General features: G+C 45.4%; 2 protein-coding genes across 5 annotated transcripts in view; both read right to left on the bottom strand.

The window, feature by feature from the left end:
• The window catches only part of LOC110487823 (transmembrane protein 64), a 35347-nt gene extending 21591 nt beyond the window's left edge, over nucleotides 1-13756 (bottom strand). For both annotated transcript variants that reach the window (XM_021559739.3, XM_021559740.3), the window contains exon 1: nucleotides 12268-13756. In XM_021559739.3, coding sequence (XP_021415414.3) covers nucleotides 12268-12987 — 720 coding nt within the window. In that variant the 5' untranslated portion in view covers nucleotides 12988-13756. The remainder of the gene's footprint in view (nucleotides 1-12267) is intronic.
• An 8757-nt stretch (nucleotides 13757-22513) lies between these two features.
• LOC110487822 (phosphatidylinositol-4,5-bisphosphate 4-phosphatase 2) overlaps nucleotides 22514-25770 on the bottom strand; it is a 35416-nt gene continuing 32159 nt past the window's right edge. For all 3 annotated transcript variants that reach the window (XR_016493760.1, XM_036970805.2, XM_090228531.1), the window contains one exon: nucleotides 22514-24309. Coding sequence is in view for 2 of the 3 variants with exons in the window: in XM_036970805.2 (XP_036826700.1) it covers nucleotides 24166-24309 (144 nt within the window). In the remaining variant the exon portion in view is untranslated. The remainder of the gene's footprint in view (nucleotides 24310-25770) is intronic.

The raw sequence follows: 25770 nt of genomic DNA, 5'->3' as shown, positions 1-25770 counted from the left end.
ATCCTATACGACTCACTCACTATAGAGGTTTCCCTCTATAACCAGGTTCTCATGTAGGATGTTGCCTGTTCTTAGCTCTATTCTGTTTCTTTTTATCATTAAAACTCCCTCCCTAGTCCTTGCCGATGACAAGCATACCCATAACATGATGCAGCCATCACCATGCTTGACAATATGAAGAGTGGTACTCAGGGATGTGTTGGATTTGCCCCAAACATAACGCTTTGTATTCAGGACATAAAGTTCATGTCTTGATCCATCCTCAGTTTTCTCCTGTCACAGCCATTAAACTCTGTAACTGTTTTAAAGTCACCATTGGCCTCATGGTGAAACCCCTGAGCAGTTTCCTTCCTCTCCGGTAATTGAGTTAGGAAGGATGCCTGTATCTTTGTAGTGACTGGGTGTATTGATACACTATCCAAAGTGTAATGAATAACTTCACCGTGCTCAAAGGGTATTCAATGTTTACTTTATTTTTACTCATCTACCAATAGGTGTCCTTCTTTGTGAGGCATTGGAAAACCTCCCTGGTCTCTGTGGTTGAATCGGTGTTTGAAATTCACAGCTCGACTGAGGGACCTTAAAGATAATTGTACGTCTGGTATAAAAGACGAGGTAGTCTTTTAAAAATCATGTTAAACACTATTATTACACACACACTGAGTCCATGACACTTATGTGACCAGCAATTTTGTCCTCCTGAACTTATTTAGGCTTCCCATAAAGGAGAGTTTGTATACTTATTGACTCAGGACTTCAGCTTTTCATTTTTTGTTCATTTGTAAAAAAAATAAATAATAATAATAATAATAATCTAAAAATATCATTCCACTTTGACATTATGGGTTATTGTCTGGAGGCCAGTGACAACAACTCAATTTAATCAATTTTAAATTCAGGCTGTATGTGGAAAAATGGTGTGAATACGTCCTGAACTGTATGTTCATGTCTGAACTAAACTGTGGAATAAACAAATGATTATGCAAACAGTATGGGGTGGCAATGGTAACGCTGTAGCAAACCCCCTATAGGCTGATAGGCTCGGTCTAGATTACCCACAAACCAACGTGACAGCATTTACTATGCCAGAACACCCTTTTCAGAGCACAAAAAATTACTTTTAGGGAGGGGGGGGGGGGGGGTCGTATCAAGTTTCTCTACGCGTGAGGCATCAGTTCTACAGCAGTGAAATGAATAAGGAAAAGATTGGTCTAGTCTCCCTTTCAAGACTAGATGACGCTTGATTTTGTTTAAGCTACACTGTGAGCAAACTGTAACTTTGATTTTAGAGGTGGAAACTCCAACGTCATTAGCAGTAACTTTGTATCCGTCGTTTGTCACCCAGCTTGAAACACAACCTAGTTTCAAGTCGGTGTTTGTTTGATGCGGTAGGCATTGGGGACTCCTGATAGGCTAAAGGAAAATGACACTCCTGGGTCTGTAAGGTTAGGGTACTATCCAAACAAAATGCTACCTATTTTATATACCTGTAAAATGCTAAATGCTACCTATTTAATATACCTATAAAATGCTAAATGCTACCTATTTTATATACCTATAAAATGCTAAATGCTACCTATTTTATATACCTATAAAATGCTAAATGCTACCTATTTTATATACCTATAAAATGCTAAATGCTACCTATTTTATATACCTATAAAATGCTAAATGCTACCTATTTTATATACCTATAAAATGCTAAATGCTACCTATTTAATATACCTATAAAATGCTAAATGCTACCTACTTTGCAACTGCAGTAGGCTAAGAAAGCCACACTGACATGCAACAACTCTAGAACCATCTTAAGTCACGCTAACCAGAAAAAGTAACCAAGCAGTCGATCCAGGTTAATAATAGTTGCAGGTTGTAGTTGGACAAATCAAACTGGACAGTAAGCAACATCATCTGTATGGTCACAGTGAAGGCACTATCCAACCAAAACGCTAACCCTTTCATATAAACAGCCATAGCCAATCTATCTAAGCCACCATAAAAGGCATTAGGGGCTCTCTTGTCCCAGTATCCAGGACATACCAAAATGATCTACTGAACGAGCAAAACAACGTAGCTACTAGAAGGTATCAGATGAAAGTTAGCAGTTATGATAAAAGTTGCCATCACGTCTGTGTGCAGCAGTAGAACTGTTTGACGGCTACCATGACTATGATGTTACCTACAGTATTCAACCTGGTCTGTCTAGAACAGCTGCTGTTACCTACAGTATTCAACCTGGTCTGTCTAGAACAGCTGCTGTTACCTACAGTAGTCAACCTGGTCTGTCTAGAACAGCTGCTGTTACCTACAGTAGTCAACCTGGTCTGTCTAGAACAGCTGCTGTTACCTACAGTATTCAACCTGGTCTGTCTAGAACAGCTGCTGTTACCTACAGTATTCAACCTGGTCTGTCTAGAACAGCTGCTGTCTCCTACAGTATTCAACCTGGTCTGTCTAGAACAGCTGCTGTTACCTACAGTATTCAACCTGGTCTGTCTAGAACAGCTGCTGTCTCCTACAGTATTCAACCTGGTCTGTCTAGAACAGCTGCTGTTACCTACAGTATTCAACCTGGTCTGTCTAGAACAGCTGCTGTCTCCTACAGTATTCAACCTGGTCTGTCTAGAACAGCTGCTGTCTCCTACAGTAGTCAACCTGGTCTGTCCAGAACAGCTGCTGTTACCTACAGTATTCAACCTGGTCTGTCTAGAACAGCTGCTGTCTCCTACAGTAGTCAACCTGGTCTGTCTAGAACAGCTGCTGTCTCCTACAGTATTCAACCTGCTCTGTCTAGAACAGCTGCTGTTACCTACAGTATTCAACCTGCTCTGTCTAGAACAGCTGCTGTCTCCTACAGTAGTCAACCTGCTCTGTCTAGAACAGCTGCTGTCTCCTACAGTAGTCAACCTGGTCTGTCTAGAACAGCTGCTGTTACCTACAGTATTCAACCTGGTCTGTCTAGAACAGCTGCTGTTACCTACAGTATTCAACCTGGTCTGTCTAGAACAGCTGCTGTCTCCTACAGTATTCAACCTGCTCTGTCTAGAACAGCTGCTGTCTCCTACAGTAGTCAACCTGCTCTGTCTAGAACAGCTGCTGTCTCCTACAGTAGTCAACCCGGTCTGTCTAGAACAGCTGCTGTCTCCTACAGTAGTCAACCTGGTCTGTCTAGAACAGCTGCTGTTACCTACAGTATTCAACCTGGTCTGTCTAGAACAGCTGCTGTCTCCTACAGTAGTCGACCTGGTCTGTCTAGAACAGCTGCTGTTACTCTGTTGCACCTGGGTGGAAGCAGTGTTTTGATACTAAACAATGTGTGCTGTCAAAACAACACATGCCCACGTTCGTAGGAGACTGACTGCTCAATACGTTCCTTTGTTGTTTTCGACTACTACTAAGGAGTACATGACTACAACGTGAACCTAATCCCACATCCTGCTGATCTTCATAAAGCAACAGAAGGGTTGACATATGTAGCGTAACCTAGCCTAACTAAAATACATCTTGTCCATTTAAAATGCAATATCATGCTAATGTCAAAGATTGATTGAGGGGGATTCCACTACATTATCTGGAACATTTGGGAAACAAACAAAATCAAACTATTCTTTTTTTTTTTTAGGCCTACCGTCTACTCTAACGATATATTTTCCACTAGTATGACTAAAACACAGTCATTATGAAAACATACGTATTTAAATATATGATTACCAACACAATGGGAATTCAAGGTATTTAGGCTACATTTTACTCTGATACAATTTGAAAACCAGTGTGGAGTGCGATTGAGATAATCTGTGGATCTGTTGGGGCGGTACGCGAATTAGAGTGGGTCTAGGGTTTCTGGCATGATGATGGTGTTGTGAGCCATGACCTGCCTTTCAAAGCAGTTCATGGCTACAGACGTGAACGTAGAGAAAGGCTAGTCTCTTTGGCAATGACAAGGAGTGGAACGCCAGATAAAGAGACTGGTACTCAGACTAGGGAATTATTATTTTGGGTTCCAGGCCACTCTTGAACATCTTAACCTATAAATAAAAGGTCTGGCCCGCAAATTAATTTTAACAAATCGGCCCCCAAAAAATCTGTGCGGCCCTCCTAAATCCCGATGTGGCCCTCAAGCTAAAAGGTATGCTCACCCCTGGTCAAGGCTTATACGAGGCTTAGCCTATAGGCTACGGTATGAAAAGTGGACCACATCGACAAATGTGAAGATGGTGCTGCAGTGGATAGCTGCCATCTCTTACGAGCTCTTAACCAATTTTGAGTCTAATCACTGGAGAATAAACTGGACGAGCTCTGTTGGAGAATATCCTATCAATGGGACCTGAAGAACTGCAAAATCCTGTGTTTCAGAGTCGCGTCTGAACAAGGACAATATACATCTAGCTGGTTCTTCTATGCATCGTCAAGACCGATGGCAAGCGTAGGGTGAGGTTAAGGGGGAGATGTTTGTCACTTTTGCCCAACACCTGTTGTTAACAATCTCTAATATAAAGGAAGTCTCAAGGTTTTGCTCACCTGAGGTAGAGTACCTCATGATAAACTGTAGACCATACTATTTACCAAGAGAGTTAATCTATATTTTTAAGACAGCACTAAACAAGCTGTATAGGACCTTAAGCAAACAAGAAAATGAACATTGAAAGGAGGCGCTCCTAGTGGCTGTTGATTTTAATGCAGGGAAACGGCAATGTATTTTACAGTACCTAATTTTCACCTGCAAAAACCCCCCCCAAAAAAACAACTCTAGATCACTTTTACTCCACACACAGAAATGCATACAAATCTCTCCCTCCATTTGGCAAATCTGACCATAAATCGTCCTGATTCGAGCTTACAAGCAAAAACTCAAGACAGGAAGTACCAGTGACTCAATAAGGAAGTGGTCCGATGAAGAGGACGCTAAAACCTACAAGGAAAATGTTCTGGGATTCATCCTGTAACATTGAGGAATTTACCACAGTCACCAGCTTCATTAAGTGCATTGATGAAATTGTCCCCAGTGACTTTACATACATACACACTGAGCTAAAGGCTAGAGCTGCCACCTCAAGGAGCAGGACACTATTCCAGGTGTTGATAAGAAATCCCACTTTGACTTCTGACGAACCATCAAACCGTCAATACAGGACTAAGATCGAATCCTACTACGTTCTTCGGATGGGGCAAGGCTTGCAAACTATCCTGCAATACAAATGAAAACCCATGCAGTGAGCTGCCCAGTGACACGAGCCTACCAGACAAGCTAAATTCCTTCTATGCTTGAGGCAAGCAACACTGAACCATGCATGAGAGCACCAGCTGTTCCGGGCGACCGTGATCTCGCTCTCCGTAGCCGATATGAGTAAGACATTTAAAACAGGTTAACATTCACAATGGACAGACCGATTACCAGGATGCGTACTCAGGGCATGTGCTGTCCAGCTGGTAAGCGTATTCACTTACATTTTCAAGATTCGGCATGGGCCCGCAGATGCTCAAAAAGCTCTACAGCCGCACCATTGAGAGCATCTTGACTGTGCTTGGTATGGCAACTGCTTGGCATCTAACCGCAAGGCGCTACAGATGGTAATGCGTACGGCCCAGTCTGTTTACAAAGCATGTGACAAATATTATTTTTGGCATGCCTTGTACAGTCTAATTGCTAGCCTGGGTGGGTACGATAATTTTTGTGCCACTCCTTGTCATGCCAAACATTTATATGTTAGGCATGACTTGCAAGGATTTGACATGATAGAACAAACAGACGTGGGACCATGCTACCTAACCTTACAAGTCTACTGGGACCAAACAGACGTGGGACCATGCTACCTAACCTCACAACAGTCTACTGGGACCAACAGATGTGGGACCATGCTACCTAACCTCACAACAGTCTACTGGGACCATGCTACCTAACTTCACAACAGTCTACTGGGACCAACAGACGTGGGACCATGCTATCTAACCTCACAACAGTCTACTGGGACCATGCTATCTAACCTCACAACAGTCTACTGGGACCAACAGATGTGGGACCATGCTACCTAACCTCACAACAGTCTACTCCATTCCATTCAGGTGAGGAGGAAGATTATTTAAGATACTGTCTAAAGACGTAGGGTTTCAGATATTTTCGCAAGATGGGCAGGGAATCTGCTGTCCTAGCATCAGGGGGAAGATGGTTCCACCATTGGGGTGCCAGGACAGAGAAGAGCTTGGACTGGGCTGAGTGGGAGCTGCCTCCCGTAGGGGTGGAGACCTGAGGTGGCAGAACGGAGTGTTCTGGTTGGGGTGTAGGGTTTGATCATAGCCTGAAGGTAGGGAGGGACAGTTCCTCTTGCTGTTCCCTAGGTAAACACCATGGTCTTGTAGTGGATGCGAGCTTCGACTAGAAGCCAGCGGAGTGTGACATGAGAGGACTGCAGAGTTCTGGATAAGTCGCAGGGGTTTGATGGCACAAGAGGGGAGGATGAGAACAGAGGAGAGAGAGTCAGCTTTGGCAGTGAGGTGAGAGAGATAGTGAGAGAGTTGTTCAGAGACGGCACGCTCAAGTGTTTTGGAAAGAAAAGGGACACAGGTCTGTGGTTTTTGACGTCAGAGGGGTCGAGTGTTGGTTTCTTGAGGAGGGGAGCAACTCTGACCATGTTGAAGTCAGAGGGGACGCAGCCAGTGGTCAGGGATGAGTTGATGAGGGAAGTGTAGGCCTAGTGTTGACACAAAGGGGCAATTCACTGTTAGCTGTGTCAAGTGTTGGAGACCAGTGACAGATTAGTCCGTGGGGATAATTCCGGGTTTACCACCCACACACACCACCTTCTCAGTGTGGGGTAAAATAGTTGGGGGTTCAAAACAGACTAGGGGCTGCAACTCAAATGGCACCCTATTCTGTTCATAGTGCACTACTTTTGACAAAGCCTCATGTCGGGAAGAGGGTGAAATTTGGGACAAGCAGCCCTTGAGCTAGGCCTAGGGTAATGTAGGATCTCAGAAAAGTGCATCTGTGTTTAAAGTTCCTTTCAGCCTTTTATGTACTGTCCAGTTTGTGTCAACAGCAGCTAGGGTTGCAGTAGGTCCAGTTTGTGTAAACAGCAGCTAGGGTTGCAGTAGGTCCAGTTTGTGTAAACAGCAGCTAGGGTTGCAGTAGGCCCAGTTTGTGTAAACAGCAGCTAGGGTTGCAGTAGGCCCAGTTTGTGTAAACAGCAGCTAGGGTTGCAGTAGGCCCAGTTTGTGTAAACAGCAGCTAGGGCTGCAGTAGGCCCAGTTTGTGTAAACAGCAGCTAGGGTTGCAGTAGGCCCAGTTTGTGTAAACAGCAGCTAGGGTTGCAGTAGGCCCAGTTTGTGTAAACAGCAGCTAGGGCTGCAGTAGGTCCAGTTTGTGTAAACAGCAGCTAGGGTTGCAGTAGGCCCAGTTTGTGTAAACAGCAGCTAGGGTTGCAGTAGGCCCAGTTTGTGTAAACAGCAGCTAGGGTTGCAGTAGGCCCAGTTTGTGTAAACAGCAGCTAGGGTTGCAGTAGGCCCAGTTTGTGTAAACAGCAGCTAGGGTTGCAGTAGGCCCAGTTTGTGTAAACAGCAGCTAGGGTTGCAGTAGGTCCAGTTTGTGTAAACAGCAGCTAGGGTTGCAGTAGGCCCAGTTTGTGTAAACAGCAGCTAGGGTTGCAGTAGGTCCAGTTTGTGTAAACAGCAGCTAGGGTTGCAGTAGGTCCAGTTTGTGTAAACAGCAGCTAGGGTTGCAGTAGGTCCAGTTTGTGTAAACAGCAGCTAGGGCTGCAGTAGGTCCAGTTTGTGTAAACAGCAGCTAGGGTTGCAGTAGGCCCAGTTTGTGTAAACAGCAGCTAGGGTTGCAGTAGGCCCAGTTTGTGTAAACAGCAGCTAGGGTTGCAGTAGGCCCAGTTTGTGTAAACAGCAGCTAGGGTTGCAGTAGGCCCAGTTTGTGTAAACAGCAGCTAGGGTTGCAGTAGGCCCAGTTTGTGTAAACAGCAGCTAGGGTTGCAGTAGGCCCAGTTTGTGTAAACAGCAGCTAGGGTTGCAGTAGGCCCAGTTTGTGTAAACAGCAGCTAGGGTTGCAGTAGGCCCAGTTTGTGTAAACAGCAGCTAGGGTTGCAGTAGGTCCAGTTTGTGTAAACAGCAGCTAGGGTTGCAGTAGGTCCAGTTTGTGTAAACAGAAGCTAGGGTTGCAGTAGGCCCAGTTTGTGTAAACAGCAGCTAGCATTGCAGTAGGCCCAGTTTGTGTAAACAGCAGCTAGGGTTGCAGTAGGCCCAGTTTGTGTAAACAGCAGCTAGGGTTGCAGTAGGCCCAGTTTGTGTAAACAGCAGCTAGGGTTGCAGTAGGTCCAGTTTGTGTAAACAGCAGCTAGGGTTGCAGTAGGCCCAGTTTGTGTAAACAGCAGCTAGGGTTGCAGTAGGTCCAGTTTGTGTAAACAGCAGCTAGGGTTGCAGTAGGCCCAGTTTGTGTAAACAGCAGCTAGGGTTGCAGTAGGCCCAGTTTGTGTAAACAGCAGCTAGGGTTGCAGTAGGCCCAGTTTGTGTAAACAGAAGCTAGGGTTGCAGTAGGCCCAGTTTGTGTAAACAGCAGCTAGGGTTGCAGTAGGCCCAGTTTGTGTAAACAGAAGCTAGGGTTGCAGTAGGTTCAGTTTGTGTAAACAGCAGCTAGGGTTGCAGTAGGCCCAGTTTGTGTAAACAGCAGCTAGGGTTGCAGTAGGCCCAGTTTGTGTAAACAGCAGCTAGGGTTGCAGTAGGCCCAGTTTGTGTAAACAGCAGCTAGAGCTGCAGTAGGCCCAGTTTGTGTAAACAGCAGCTAGGGCTGCAGTAGGTCCAGTTTGTGTAAACAGCAGCTAGGGTTGCAGTAGGCCCAGTTTGTGTAAACAGCAGCTAGGGCTGCATAGGTCCAGTTTGTGTAAACAGCAGCTAGAGCTGCAGTAGGCCCAGTTTGTGTAAACAGCAGCTAGAGCTGCAGTAGGCCCAGTTTGTGTAAACAGCAGCTAGAGCTGCAGTAGGCCCAGTTTGTGTAAACAGAAGCTAGGGTTGCAGTAGGTTCAGTTTGTGTAAACAACAGCTAGGGCTGCAGTAGGCCCAGTTTGTGTAAACAGCAGCTAGAGCTGCAGTGGGCCCAGTTTGTGTAAACAGCAGCTAGGGTTGCAGTAGGTTCAGTTTGTGTAAACAACAGCTAGAGCTGCAGTAGGCCCAGTTTGTGTAAACAGCAGCTAGAGCTGCAGTGGGCCCAGTTTGTGTAAACAGCAGCTAGAGCTGCAGTGGGCCCAGTTTGTGTAAACAGCAGCTAGAGCTGCAGTGGGCCCAGTTTGTGTAAACAGCAGCTAGGGCTGCAGTGGGCCCAGTTTGTGTAAACAGCAGCTAGAGCTGCAGTGGGTAGGCTTATACTGTAAATAGCCTAACGCATGGCTGGCTACTACTACTGCTGCTGCTTGCATTTCTTCCAGACACATTTAGATGAAGCTAGAATAATTCATCATCCACCATATATATTGGTTCACTTTAGAGAGCAGCAAAACTTCTCTCCCCACACTTATGTCACAACATTTGTACAATCAAAATAATCTACATGTGTCATTTACTAATGACCTGTCACTCAGTAAACATGCTTGGACAAGGAGCAATAATAATAATAACAACAACAACGAGAATCATGGGCTTGGATCACGGCATAACGACAGGCGTCATCCGCAATGGAATAATTATACTGACCAAGTAGACAGACTAAACACCACCAGGTAGACGTAGTAAACACCACCAGGTAGACAGACTAAACACCACCAGGTAGACAGACTAAACACCACCAGGTAGACAGACTAAACACCACCAGGTAGACAGACTAAAACAACCATACGGCCTCAGACAAGACAGGAAATAACTAGATTAAACAACAACAAGCTGTGAATTCTGATTCATATATGACTTTTGGAGAAAGGGAGACTCATGCCCTGAGACGAGTGACTGAAACAGCAGTGCCTGTGTGTCTGAGAGCAGCCGGAGCAGTGGCTTAATCTAATCCAATCGTTGCACCGGTTTCAACCGATACCCCGCCCGTCTCTTTGCAGACAGAAGAAGTAGCCGATAGTTATTTAGAGAACACAGCGCTTCACACTGTTTGAGTGAAGGAGAGATGTGTGCTGGCAGCTGGAAATTACTTTTTTTGGATCACAGATAATATAAAAGAACATACTTGACATAGTCATATTTCTCCATATCCATTACTCATTGTGTCACAGTATTCTGCACAGCCCCAATGGGTAGCTTTGGGAACGCTAGGCCCTGTTCTCCCTGGAACGCTAGGCCCTGTTCTCCTTGGAACGCTCGGCCCTGTTCTCCTTGGAACGCTCGGCCCTGTTCTCCTTGGAACGCTCGGCCCTGTTCTCCTTGGAACGCTCGGCCCTGTTCTCCTTGGAACGCTCGGCCCTGTTCTCCTAAGTGTGCAGGCTTGTGTTCCAGCCCTGCTCGAACACACCTGATACTGCACATCAGCTTCTCGTCAGGACCTAGGCTACTTTAGCTGAATCTTTAAAGTATGTTGGAGCTAAAACAAAGGCCTGCCTGCACATCCACCAGGCTCTCCAGGAACAAGGTCGACCATCCTTACAGATGCCGTCTGTTCCAAATGATACCTTATTCCTTTTATAATGCAACATGTAGTACAGCTGAAAGATATGGGGGAAAAAATAATAATCTATTGACGATTTCATACTTAAAATAAATAAATAAATAAATATATATATATATATATATATATATATATATATATATATAGCAGTTTGACTTATTTAAAATGAAAACACTTGAACTGTTAGAATCATATAAATATAATGATTTATATCAAGAAGTAAAGTGGAAAGCAGCATCATTCTGGTTTGTAACAATGTGTTGACTGCATTTGACCTAACAGAACATCATCCACAATAATACTGGATTAAACAGAGGACGAGGAGCCCGGACCTAACGGAGGAGCCCGGACCTAACGGAGGAGCCCGGACCTAACGGAGGAGCCCGGACCTAACGGAGGAGCCCGGACCTAATAGAACATCATCCACAATAATACTGGATTAAACAGAGGACGAGGAGCCCGGACCTAACGGAGGAGCCCGGACCTAACAGAACATCATCCACAATAATACTGGATTAAACAGAGGATGACGAGGAGCCCGGACCTAACGGAGGAGCCCGGACCTAACGGAGGAGCCCGGACCTAACGGAGGAGCCCGGACCTAACGGAGGAGCCCGGACCTAACGGAGGAGCCCGGACCTAACGGAGGAGCCCGGACCTAACGGAGGAGCCCGGACCTAACGGAGGAGCCCGGACCTAACGGAGGAGCCCGGACCTAACAGAGGAGCCAGGACCAAACCGAGGAGCCCGGACCTAATAGAGGAGCCCGGACCTAACAGAGGAGCCAGGACCTAACAGAGGAGCCCGGACCTAACGGAGGAGCCCGGACCTAACGGAGGAGCCCGGACCTAACAGAGGAGCCAGGACCTAACAGAGGAGCCCGGACCTAACGGAGGAGCCCGGACCTAACGGAGGAGCCCGGACCTAATAGAGGAGCCCGGACCTAACAGAGGAGCCAGGACCTAACAGAGGAGCCAGGACCTAACAGAGGAGCCCGGACCTAACAGAGGAGCCAGGACCTAACAGAGGAGCCCGGACCTAACAGAGGAGCCAGGACCTAACGGAGGAGCCCGGACCTAATAGAGGAGCCCGGACCTAATAGAGGAGCCCGGACCTAACAGAGGAGCCAGGACCTAACAGAGGAGCCAGGACCTAACAGAGGAGCCCGGACCTAACAGAGGAGCCAGGACCTAACCGAGGAGCCCGGACCTAATAGAGGAGCCCGGACCTAACAGAGGAGCCAGGACCTAACCGAGGAGCCCGGACCTAATAGAGGAGCCCGGACCTAACAGAGGAGCTACTTGAGTGACAGGGGGTGTGTGTGGGAAGCAGCTGTTAGAGGGAGAGAGAGGACAAAGAGTAAACTAGAAAAAAAACAAACATTGCAATATGGATATTGCACATGTCAATATTTAAATTACGAAAGCAATTAATTGTGCAGCCCTACTATTTAGGGAATAGGGTTCCATAGGGCTCTGGTCTAAAGTGGTGCACTATATATAGGGAATAGGGTTCCATAGGGCTCTGGTCTAAAGTAGTGCACTATATAGGGAATAGGGTTCCATTTGGGAAGCACATTCTGGTTCCCGTTTCTCACCTGCACAGACAATGGAGAAAGGACCAAAGACACCATCAGCAACTGTACTTGCAAGATTTTCAACCATACTCACTGAGAACACTGCATTCTGGAGTCCAAAGGGAATGGGCGTGAGTCTCGCTAAGGCCACCACTTTGAGTCCACTTCCCCCCTCCACCACCCGTATTACAGCACTGAGCTGTTCAGAGTTCCCCACCTTGTTGACCACCCAGTCCGTCAACAGTCTCTTACACACCAGGTGAGCCACGAAGGTACCTATGAGCACCCCCACCATCACCAGTCCCATACCCAGCACGAAGCCGTAGAGGTATCCCGCAGCCACGTTCAGCACGATGTACCCCCAGCCGAATGGGAAGGACACAACAATCAGACCAACTATGAACAGCAAGGCTCCAACTAGGCTGTCCAAGCTCTCCACCCAGAGAAGAAGGTCCTTGAGGTACTGTCGGACTAGAGCCACGGAGGAGAAGCACACAGCTGTCAGAATGCATGCCAGGAGGGCACTCTTGAAGCAACACGTGGTAATACAACACGGGTGTCTGAACTCCCCGTTGGTGGCGCCACCGGTGAATGACACGCCAGTGTCAACGATGCTCTCCGGGTCTCCATCAGACTTGCCGACGGCGCCTCCTCTCTCGTCAAAGGCGTTGCATATCAAGAGGTCCATTTTATCGCACTCGTCCTGGGAGGATCTCTGGAGCCAACGGTTCAGCTGGATCTGTCCTTTGACCGCAGCGCGTTTAAGGACCTTTAGGACGACCTGCAGGGATGGTGGCGACCCTGCGCCCCACATGGTGGCCCGACAGCAGAGTCTCAGGAAGATGGACAGTCACGCTGACTGGTTGTGCCCAGATTTAAGATGGAGCGTTGTGAACTTGAATATGACCGTTTATCTTGTAGAAACGACGACGCCTGATCATAAACAGTGACAACTGAGAAAGGTAATTAGGGTGACGTGTTGACAGGGAGGAAGGTTATCGATGGTTTCTGTGTTGGGGACACATGTCTATTCTTCAGCATAGAGGAGAACTGTTTCCATAGGCTTCAGAAGGAAATTCTTCCCTCTGGGTTGCCGTCATAAGAATGACCGTCCAGTCTGACAGTTCTTGATCTTGGATTCACCAAATTGGGAGACATGCCAGTCCAATGATTTATGAAAAACGTTTCCACATCGCCTCGAATCGAAGGCGAACGTAAATGAAACAATCAGTGCGTTGAAAAGCATCGGTCGCCGTTAATCTGGAGAACGGAGGCAAAACGACAACAACAAACCAGAAAGTCACGGTATTGCTAAAAAAAAAACGGCTGATCAAGCCAACTATTCGTATCGATACGAAAACGGTCCAACGATAAATCCGTGCAAGACTCCCAACTTTTGCGAGTCGTCTTTTGCGAGCCCACAACAGTAAATGGTGTTGACGTTGAACGCTATTCATCCACCAGCCACTGCTCTGGTTGTTTCCCATAATGCCAAGTACCAGATCATGTGACTACTACCGTTCTGGCCTATGAACCACAGCGGAATGAACCCACCTGACACTCTCTCTCTCTCTCTCTCTCTCTCTCTCTCTCTCTCTCTCTCTCTCTCTCTCTCTCTCTCTCTCTCTCTCTCTCTCTCTCTCTCTCTCTCTCTCTCTCTCTCTCTCTCTCTCTCTCTCTCTCTCTCTCTCTCTCTCTCTCTCTCTCTCTCTCTCTCTCTCTCTCTCTCTCTCTCTCTCTCTCTCTCTCTCTCTCTCTCTCTCTCTCTCTCTCTCTCTCTCTCTCTCTCTCTCTCTCTCTCTCTCTCTCTCTCTCTCTCTCTCTCTCTCTCTCTCTCTCTCTCTCTCTCTCTCTCTCTCTCTCTCTCTCTCTCTCTCTCTCTCTCTCTCTCTCTCTCTCTCTCTCTCTCTCTCTCTCTCTCTCTCTCTCTCTCTCTCTCTCTCTCTCTCTCTACACACTAAACCCACCAGACTCTCTCTCTCTCTGTGTACACACTAAACCCACCAGACTCTCTCTCTCTGTACACACTAAACCCACCAAACTCTCTCTGTACACACTAAACCCACCAACCAAACAGTGCGAGTTATAATACACTGAAACCCAATCAAACAGGGAAATGGTTCCAATCGGTGTTCCACCTTTATTTAAGTAAGTCAGTACAAGAACAAATTGTTATTTACAATGACAGCCTACACCGGTCAAACCCTAGAAACACAGGTGATTTATCAATATATTCAGCCTCTATTTACTCTCACATTCCAAAATGTTAATTAGCATCAAAGTCAACATCATTGAAAACTACAAATCCCAGCATGCTCCTGCACGTCATCTCTAGCTGACACCTTTGCTAACAGGTTTTGTGTCCATTTAAAACTTGCACAAGACAGTTCACAGAATTGACCATTTAAAGAAAATGTTGCCAATTTAATCATAACATTAGATAGTTAATCCGGAGATTCTTACCTTTGCCTCGATTCGGCAGTCTGGTCCAGATCATCAAGGCATTTGTACTTCTTTATGATAGCCTCAAACACAGCCCTTATTTTAAATGTTTCTAAAATCCCTTTTGGGAAAAAAATGATTGGAACCATTTCCTTGTTTGACCACTAGGTTTTATGGGTATTATGACTCATACTGTGGTACTCTATACTAACAAGATACACATCCTCTTTGGTAAAGTTTGACAGCTGTTGGCATCCAATATGTTGCATTTGCGCCCCCCTACCTCAAATCAAATCAAATCAAATGTATTTATATAGCCCTTTGTACATCAGCTGATATCTCAAAGTGCTGTACAGAAACCCAGCCTAAAACCCAAAACAGCAAGCAATGCAGGTGTAGAAGCACGGTGGCTAGGAAAAACTCCCTAGAAAGGCCAAAACCTAGGAAGAAACCTAGAGAGGAACCAGGCTATGTGGGGTGGCCAGTCCTCTTCTGGCTGTGCCGGGTGGAGATTATAACAGAACATGGCCAAGATGTTCAAATGTTCATAAATGACCAGCATGGCCGAATAATAATAAGGCAGAACAGTTGAAACTGGAGCAGCAGTTTATAGTATAGATCAATTACACTTTGTGACACAAAATGGGAAAGGGGAAGCGAGAAAAAAGTTAAATAAAAAAAATACATATTTGAATTACTCTACCAACTGGCCCTCATTAAAGGCCATCAGGTCATTCCACTACTTTAAGCCCTTTAAACCCAATGTGTCAAGTAATTATCTTTTTGTTTTCTCATGATTTGGTTGGGTCTAAATGTGTTTCTGTCCTGGGGCTCTGTGGGGTCTGTTTGTGTTTGTGAACAGACCCCCAGGACCAGCTTGCTTAGGGGACTCTTCCCCAGGTTCATCTCTCTGTAGGTGATGGCTTTGTTACGGAAGGTTTGAGAATCGCTTCCTTTTCGGTAGTTGTAGAATTTAACGGCTCTTTTCGGGATTTGGATAATTATCCGGCATCTTGCTAATTCTGCTCTGCATTATTTGGTACATGTCATTATTGTAATTCTCTTTGAATATTCGATGAGAGGTGTTGACGTCAACTGCCTGTATTCAATGGAGATGCTTTGCTGTAGCCTCACAACCATGAATATGCATGAACATCTCGAGGCAACTCTGATACAAATGTTTTTCTCAAAATTGCCGGGATGTCCTACTTATATCAGTACACTCATAACAACTTAATCATTACGAAACTTATATTTGAGCAAATAAAACTCACGTAGCAAATAAGCCATTCATTTTATGTCGACCAAATTCGACATTCTCTCATTAACCTCCATACAAAAACTCCTTGCTTGGTGTACGAAACAACGAGAATACGCCACCTGCTGGAAGAAGACAGATTTTCCGTCGAGTTGGGCCTCTCTCTCCGTCTTCCTCTCTGTCCTCAACAACTGCAGCTTGATGTCGGAACCAAAGCATTGTGGGATACCTTTTTTTAAAGTTAAACAAAAGAATAACATAAACAAATGAAATATCCTAATTGTGACGATATGTAATTATCTAGATGTTACTGTAATATATAGCCCACAATGTGTCTAGGCTACACATGGGTTGCTGTAGGGGATGGTGTCCAGACACCAGCCATGGGGTTAATACCAAGTGCATTTGACTGCTTGGCATGTTGTTCAACCAGTAATGTATGGGAACTGGTTTACATGTACAGAGCATTCAGAAAGTATTCAGACCCCTTGACTTTTTCCACATTTTGTTTTTACGTTACAGCCTTATTCTAAAATGTATTTTAAAAAAATTAAATAATTCTTCATCAATTTACACACAATACCCCATAATGACAAAGTAAAAAAAGGTTTTTAGAAAATTAAGCAAATGTCTAATAATTATAATTATTTTTAATATCACCTTTACATAAGTATTCAGACCCTTTACTCAGTACTTTGTTGAAGCACCTTTGGCAGCGATTACAACCTCGAGTCATGTTGGGTACGACTCTACAAGCTCTGCAGATCCTCTCAAGCCCTGTTAGGTTTGATGGGGAGCATCGCTGGACAGCTATTTTCAGGTCTCTCCTGAGATGTTCGATCGGGTTCAAGTCCAGGCTCTGGCTGGGCCACTCAAAGACATTCAGAGACTTGTCCTGAAGCCACTCCTGTGTTGTCTTAGCTGTGTGTTTAGGGTCGTTGTCCTGTTGGAAGGTGTTTGAGGTCCCGAGAGCTCTGGAGCAGGTTTTCATCAAGGATCTCTCTGTACTCTACTCTGTTCATCTTTCCCTCCATCCTGACTAGTCTCCCAGTCCCTACCGTTGAAAAACATCCCCACAGCATGATGCTGCCACCACCATGATTCACCGTAGGGATGGTGCCAAGTTTCCTCCAGACATGATGCTTGGCATTCAGGCCAAAGAGTCTTGGTTTCATCAGACAAGAGAATCTTAGCCTTTTTGGCGCCTCAAGCGGACTTTCATGTGCCTTTTCCTGAGGAGTGGCTTCCGTCTGGTCACTCTACCATAAAGGCCTGATTGGTGGAGTGCTGCAGAGATGGTTGCCCTTCTGGAAGGTTCTCCCATCTCCACAGAGGAACTCTGGACCTCTGTCAGAGTGACCATCGGGTGCTTGGTCACCTCCCTGACCAAGGCCCTTCTCCCCAGATTGCTCAGTTAGGTCGGCGGCCAGCTCTAGGAAGAGTCTTGGTGGTTCCAAACTTCTCCATTTAAGAAAAATTGAGGCCACTGTGTTCTTGGGGACTTTTCAATGCTGCAGACATTTTTTGTTACCCTTCCCCAGATCTGTGCCTCGACACAATCCTGTCTCGGAGCTCTACGGACAATTCCTTCAACCTCATAGCTTGGTTTTTGCTCTGAGATGCACTGTCAACTATGGGACCTTATAGAGACAGGTGTGTGCCTTTCCAAATCATGTCCAATCAATTAAATTTACCACAGGTGGACTCCAATCAAGTTATAGAAACATCTCAAGGATGATCAATGGATACAGGATGCACCTGAGCTCAATTTACAGTCTCATAGCAAAGGGTCTGAATACTGATGTAATTAAGGTTTTTCTGTTGTTTATTTTTTATAAATTAAGAAACATATCTTCAAACCTTTTTCGCTTTGTCATTATGGGGTATTGTGATGTCATTATGGGGTATTTGTGATGTCATTATGGGGTATTGTTTTATCATTATGGGGTATTGTGTTGTCATTATGGGGTATTGTGATGTCATTATGGGGTATTGTGTTGTCATTATAGGGTATTGTGATGTCATTATGGGGTATTGTGTTGTCATTATAGGGTATTGTGATGTCATTATAGGGCATTGTGATGCATTATAGGGTATTGTGATGCATTATAGGGTATTGTGATGTCATTATAGGGTATTGTGATAGGCTATTGTGATGTCATTATAGGGTATTGTGACGTCATTATGGGGCATTGTGATGTCATTATGGGGTATTGTGATGTCATTATAGGGTATTGTGTTGTCATTATGGGGTATTGTGTGTAGATTGACGAGGATTTTTTATTTATTTAATCCCTTTTAGAATAAGGTTATAATGTAACAAAAATGTGTGAAAAAGTCAAGGGGTCTAAATACTTTCTGAATGCACTCTGAGTTCATCCACTCACAGAAAATAAGGCATCAACCTAGCAGTAAAACACATCAATATCTTCAGACAAATAGCAAAAGAAGCACAACTAAAATTGACAAAAAACAAACCTGAAAAACTAAAGATGACAACTGATTGTAAAATTATCAGGAAAAACACAGCAAACCAAAAGTACAGAAACCCAAATAATGGTGAATTCCGCCTTCCTTACTGTGAGACTTTAAAAACTCTCAGAACTAACAAGCCCGGTATAGTGCAAGCAACAGACACCAAGGAAACACAACTTCTGGCAACAACAAAAATAAAAAAACAACAACAAAAATAGAAAATCCAAACAAGAATTAATAGACGATCAACATTCATTGGACTCCCCAATTACGGACCATATAAGACACTTCAAGCATGCGGACCTGATGACATCCTATAATGAGATGCTCACATTCACTAGCGCAACATTTCAATTGGCTATATGAAAACTGATCCTGAGTGTAGGTTATTTCCCTGACATCTGGAATCAAGGACTCAATAACCCCAATCTTTAAGAACGGAGACAAATTTGACCCGAACAATTACAGAGGCATTTGTGTGAACAGTAACCTGGGGAAGGTTTTCTGCAGTATTATAAGAGTGGGCTTCCCGAGTGGCGTAGCGGTCTAAGGCATCGCAGTGTTTTCACTACAGCTCCGCGTTCGATAACAGGTTGTGTTACAGCCGGCCGTGACTAGGAGACCCATGAGGCGGCCCACAATTGGCCCAGCGTCGTTCCGGGTTAGGGGAGGGTTTGGCCGACCGAGATTTCCCATCGAGCTCTAGTAACTCCCTGTGGGTGGCCGGGTGACTGCAAGCTGACTCCGGTCGTCAGTTGGATGGTGTTTCCTCCGTTTCCTTGGTGCGTCTAGCTTCCGGGTTAAGAGAGCAGTGTGTCAAGAAGCAGTGCGGCTTGGCAGGGTCGTGTTTCAGAGGATACATGGCTCTCGTCCGTCACCTCTCCCCCTAGACCGTAGGAGAGTTGCAGCGATGGGACAAGACTGTAACTACCAATTGGATACCTCGAAAAAATAGGTGTTTTTTTAAATTTAATTGTAAGAGTTATAAACTTCCTTAATAAGCACAATGTCTTGATTAAAAGCAAGATTGGATTTATACCAATACATAGCACGATCAATCATATTTACACACTACAATATTACCAAAATGCACTCTTGCTTTATCGACAGCATTTGATTTTATTTGGCATACAGGACTGTTCTACAAAGTTATTGAAAGTGGTGTAGGGGGTAAAACATGACATAATTAAATCAATGTATACTGGCAATACATGCAGCATCAAAATTATTGAGTCTTTGAATGAAGAGGGAGATATAATACAACACCCACGTCACACACTGCCACCTGGTGGGCACTGGAAATACAACACCACATCACACACTGCTTCCTGGTGGGCACTGGAAATACAACACCACATCACACACTGCCACCTGGTGGGCACTGGAAATACAACACCACATCACACACTGCTTCCTGGTGGGCACTGGAAATACAACACCCACATCACACACTGCTTCCTGGTGGGCACTGGAAATACAACACCACATCACACACTGCTTCCTGGTGGGCACTGGAAATACAACACCACATCACACACTGCCACCTGGTGGGCACTGGAAATACAACACCACATCACACACTGCTTCCTGGTGGGCACTGGAAATACAACACCACATCACACACTGCCACCTGGTGGGCACTGGAAATACAACAACACATCACACACTGCTTCCTGGTGGGCACTGGAAATACAACACCCACATCACACACTGCTTCCTGGTGGGCACTGGAAATACAACACCACATCACACACTGCTTCCTGGTGGGCACTGGAAATACAACACCACATCACACACTGCTTCCTGGTGGGCACTGGAAATACAACACCACATCACACACTGCTTCCTGGTGGGCACTGGAAATACAACACCACATCACACACTGCTTCCTGGTGGGCACTGGAAATACAACACCACATCACACACTGCTTCCTGGTGGGCACTGGAAATACAACACCACATCACACACTGCCACCTGGTGGGCACTGGAAATACAACACCACATCACACACTGCTTCCTGGTGGGCACTGGAAATACAACACCACATCACACACTGCCACCTGGTGGGCACTGGAAATACAACACCACATCACACACTGCTTCCTGGTGGGCACTGGAAATACAACACCCACATCACACACTGCTTCCTGGTGGGCACTGGAAATACAACACCACATCACACACTGCTTCCTGGTGGGCACTGGAAATACAACACCACATCACACACTGCCACCTGGTGGGCACTGGAAATACAACACCACATCACACACTGCTTCCTGGTGGGCACTGGAAATACAACACCACATCACACACTGCCACCTGGTGGGCACTGGAAATACAACACCACATCACACACTGCTTCCTGGTGGGCACTGGAAATACAACACCCACATCACACACTGCTTCCTGGTGGGCACTGGAAATACAACACCACATCACACACTGCTTCCTGGTGGGCACTGGAAATACAACACCCACATCACACACTGCTTCCTGGTGGGCACTGGAAATACAACACCACATCACACACTGCTTCCTGGTGGGCACTGGAAATACAACACCACATCACACACTGCTTCCTGGTGGGCACTGGAAATACAACACCACATCACACACTGCTTCCTGGTGGGCACTGGAAATACAACACCACATCACACACTGCTTCCTGGTGGGCACTGGAAATACAACACCACATCACACACTGCTTCCTGGTGGGCACTGGAAATACAACACCACATCACACACTGCCACCTGGTGGGCACTGGAAAATACAATCATAATAATATTGCTGTCTGATATTGGGATCCAGTCTTGCTGACTGGAGGTGGGATCCAGTCTTGCTGTCTGATATTGGGATCCAGTCTTGCTGTCTGGAGGTGGGATCCAGTCTTGCTGTCTAGAGGTGGGATCCAGTCTTGCTGTCTAGAGATGGGATCCAGTCTTGCTGTCTGGAGATGGGATCCAGTCTTGCTGTCTGGAGATGGGATCCAGTCTTGCTGTCTGGAGATTGGGGATCCAGTCTTGCTGTCTGTAGGTGGGATCCAGTCTTGCTGTCTAGAGGTGGGATCCAGTCTTGCTGTCTAGAGGTGGGATCCAGTCTTGCTGTCTGGAGATTGGGATCCAGTCTTGCTGTCTGGAGATGGGATCCAGTCTTGCTGTCTGGAGATTGGGATGCAGTCAGTTGGGGTATATTTCTACCTACCATAGAAGACCATAGGAGAGTTGTATTGTGCAATAGGATACACACTACATTTGAACTAGGGCCCATAAAACGGAATAGGGTGCCATTTGAAGTCGGAAGTTAACATACACCTTAGCCAAATACATTTAAACTCCATTTTTCACATTTCCTGACATTTAATCCTAGTAAAAATTCCCTGTCTTAGGTCAGTTAGGATCACCACTTTATTTTAAGAATGTGAAATGTCAGAATAATAGTAGAGAGAATGATTTATTTCAGCTTCTATTTCTTTCATCACATTCCCAGTGGGTCAGAAGTTTACATACACTCAATTAGTATTTGGTAGCATTGCCTTTAAATTGTTTAACTTGGGTCAAACATTTCTGGTAGCCTTCCACAAGCTTCCCACAACAGGTTGGGTGAATATTGGCCCATTCCTCCTGACAGAGCTGATGTAACTGAGTCAGGTTTGTAGGCCTCAACTTAGTGTATGTAAACTTCTGACCCACAAGAATTTGGTACAGTGAATTACATGTGAAATAATCTGTCTGTAAACAATTATTGGGAAAATGACTTGTGTCATGCACAAAGTAGATGTCCTAACCGACTTGCCAAAACTATAGTTTGTTAACAAGAAATTTGTGGAGTGGTTGAAAAACGAGTTTTAATGACTTTTAATGACTCCAACCTTCAACTGTATACAGTGTAATTTATGTCCATATGGAGAACATGGTCTTTCATGGCCGATGCCCTTCACATATAGAGAGATCAATAGATCAATAGATCTTAGATCAATGGTTGACATGCGACATTGCAAAAAAAAAACTCTTCTGTTGATCTGAAAATCAGCAAAATCATGAATGGAAACAGAATCATGAATGGAAACAGAATCATGAATGGAAACAGAATCATGAATGGAAACAGAATCATGAATGGAAACAGAATCATGAATGGAAACAGAATCATGAAACAGAGAGCAAGAGTCACATCCGTTCATTTTATTGATAAATGATCGTTAAAAAAAAGACCCATTTCATTTTCCAACTGATTCAAACCGTTTCAATGTTGCTGAATTAACTACTGTAACACTGTTTCATCATCACATTCAGAACAACATTAGTTAAGAGATCAAGAGCCCATTGTTTTCCTCAACAGGATCTCTCATCTACTGCAACACCAGCTAGCCGGGTTTCACTGGCTACAGGAAACTAAATCAGGTAATAAGCAGGAAGTGGGTTACATTCTAGTAGCACAGGTGGGAGAGCCGGAGAGTTAAGGATCAAAACAATTGACAGTACCTTTCTGAATCAGATAAACTATACAAACCCTGGTGTCGGTTAGAAAACGGACAACAACATGCAAATGGGATTTCCCATCAAGTGGTTTAAAAATGCATCTCATTCTGCCACCAATCACGAGAAGGCAATTCAAATGCAGTAGATAAGTAGTTAGGTATGGTGTGTTGGCCAGCTTCAACAGAAACAGTAAATAAGTAGTATCATTTCAGAGTATTAAAATCAGGACCAGTACTGTGTATTATCCAGGCAGGGTTACAGGCAGTATGGAGAGAGAGAGAGAGAGAGGAGAGACAGTATGGAGAGAGAGAGAGAGGAGAGACAGTATGAGAGCGAGAGAGAGAGAGAGAGACAGTATGGAGAGAGAGAGAGAGAGAGAGAGAGAGAGAGAGAGAGAGAGAGAGGAGAGACAGCTTTTGGAGCTGGGGTAACTAGCAGCAACGGAACAGAATCATTGCATATAATTGTAGTGCAATGGGCAACATTTTTCTTAATAAAAGTTATTATTTTCATTTGGTTGGTAACAAAATGCAGTACGTAACATGTGTAACATGTCCATCCATCAACTAGTCAGTCAGTCAGCCAGCCAGTCAGTCAGCCAGTCAGCCAGCCAGTCAGTCAGTCAGCCAGCCAGCCAGTCAGCCAGCCAGTCAGTCGGTCAGTCAGTCAACCAGTCAGTCAGTCAACCAGCCAGCCAGTCAGTCAGTCAACCAGTCAGTCAGTCAGTCAGTCAGTCAGTCAGTCAGCCAGCCAGCCAGTCAGTCAGTCAGTCAACCAGTCAGTCAGTCAGTCAACCAGCCAGCCAGCCAGTCAGTCAACCAGTCAGTCAGTCAGTCAGTCAGCCAGCCAGTCAGTCAGTCAACCAGTCAGTCAGTCAACCAGTCAGTCAGTCAGCCAGCCAGCCAGTCAGTCAGTCAACCAGTCAGTCAGTCAGTCAGTCAACCAGTCAGTCAGTCAACCAGTCACTCAGTCAGTCAGTCAGTCAACCAGTCAGTCAGTCAGCCAGTCCAGGAAATGGAATCCAGCCACCTGGCTTTCTTTGTAATCATCATATTTACCAAAGTCAAGTTTCTTCATTTCAATATCAATTACTTAAATCACACTTTATGATTTATCGAACCAATTAATATCTTAATTACTGATCTGATTTCTTGAGTTAATTGCAAAACCCGGGCTGGATTTCTGTTTTCTCCAGGACCAGGAGTGACCGGACTGACCTTGGAGCTGTCAGAATCGAAACAACAACAACGTGAACAACTTAAAGGAAGATTTACAGTACAACCGTCTGTCTGTCTAGGAAAAGCTGTTCTCTGGATAGCTGACTTTGATGGTCTGTCTGTCTAGGAAAAGCTGTTCTCTGGATAGCTGACTTTGATGGCTCCCCAGTAACAAGCTCGTATCAGACAGATCAGACCCAGGAGGTAGGAGAACGCCCAGGACACATAGGTGGCATGGTAACGACTGGCAAAGTCCTGAGTGCCCACCTGGAGAGGGAGATAGAGGAGATAGAGAGAGAGGGAGATAGAGAGAGAGAGAGAGAGAGGGAGATATAGAGAGAGATAGAGATAGAGAGACAGAGAGACAGAGAGACAGAGAAAGAGAGAATAATGAATTAATATAATAATTTATTCATATTACTGTATCAACATTGTTATATTGTTACTGATTATATTTAAATGAGGATTGTCACATCACTGAGGTGATTGTGTCACGTTTAACACTTATTAATGTCACTCTATCATCACGGTTCAATACATTTCAAATAGAAAAGGATATTTCTTGAATTATTTATGGTTAAATCTATTTCAATGACTGGAATGTAATCGTAAAGAGGACAAACACTGAGTCGCTCTGGATAAGAACATCTGCTGAATGACTAAAAGTCCAAACGTAATGAAGGACCAGATCAACATCCACACACAGTAGATTCTTATTTTACCCCCTTTTTCTCTCCAATTACAATCATCTCTGCAACTCCCCAACGGGCTCAGGACACGCGAAGGTCGAGTCATGTGTCCCATGAAACGCCAAACAGCGCTTTAGCACCAGCTTAACCTGGAAGTCAGCCTGCAGGCGCCCGGCCCGCCAGAAGGAGTCGCTAGAGCGAGATTAGCCAAGTAAAGCCCCCCCCCCACCCCGACCAAACCTTCTCCAAAACCCGACTACGCTGGGCCAATTGTTCGCCGCCCTATGGGACTCCTGGTCACGGCTGGTTGTAATACAGCCTGGGATCGAACATGGGTCCGTAGTGACGCCTCTAGCACTGAGATGCAGTGTCTTAGACCTCTGAACCAGGGTCTGTAGTGACTCCTCTAAAACTGAGATGCAGTGTCTTAGACCTCTGAACCAGGGTCTGTAGTGACGCCTCTAGCACTGAGATGCAGTGTCTTAGACCTCTGAACCAGGGTCTGTAGTGACTCCTCTAAAACTGAGATGCAGTGTCTTAGACCGCTGAACCAGGGTCTGTAGCGACGCCTCTAGCACTGAGATGTCTTAGACCGCTGAACCAGGGTCTGTAGTGACCCCTCTAACACTGAGATGCAGTGTCTTAGACCACTGAACCAGGGTCTGTAGTGACGCCTCTAACACTGAGATGTCTTAGACCGCTGAACCAGGGTCTGTAGTGACGCCTCTAACACTGAGATGTCTTAGACCGCTGAACCAGGGTCTGTAGTGACCCCTCTAACACTGAGATGCAGTGTCTTAGACCGCTGAACCAGGGTCTGTAGTGACGCCTCTAACACTGAGATGCAGTGACCGCTGAACCAGGGTCTGTAGTGACTCCTCTAGCACTGAGATGCAGTGTCTTAGACCGCTGAACCAGGGTCTCTAGTGACCCCTCTAGCACTGAGATGCAGTGCCTTAGACCTCTGAACCAGGGTCTGTAGCGACGCCTCTAACACTGAGATGCAGTGCCTTAGACCGCTGAACCAGGGTCTGTAGTG

Source organism: Oncorhynchus mykiss, chromosome 30, assembly GCF_057628025.1.
Source record: "Oncorhynchus mykiss isolate SJ-2025 chromosome 30, ASM5762802v1, whole genome shotgun sequence".
In the NCBI taxonomy this organism is placed as follows: Eukaryota; Metazoa; Chordata; class Actinopteri; order Salmoniformes; family Salmonidae; genus Oncorhynchus; species Oncorhynchus mykiss.
Note: the sequence above shows the minus strand (reverse complement) of the source record. Positions and strands in the feature narration are given on the sequence as shown.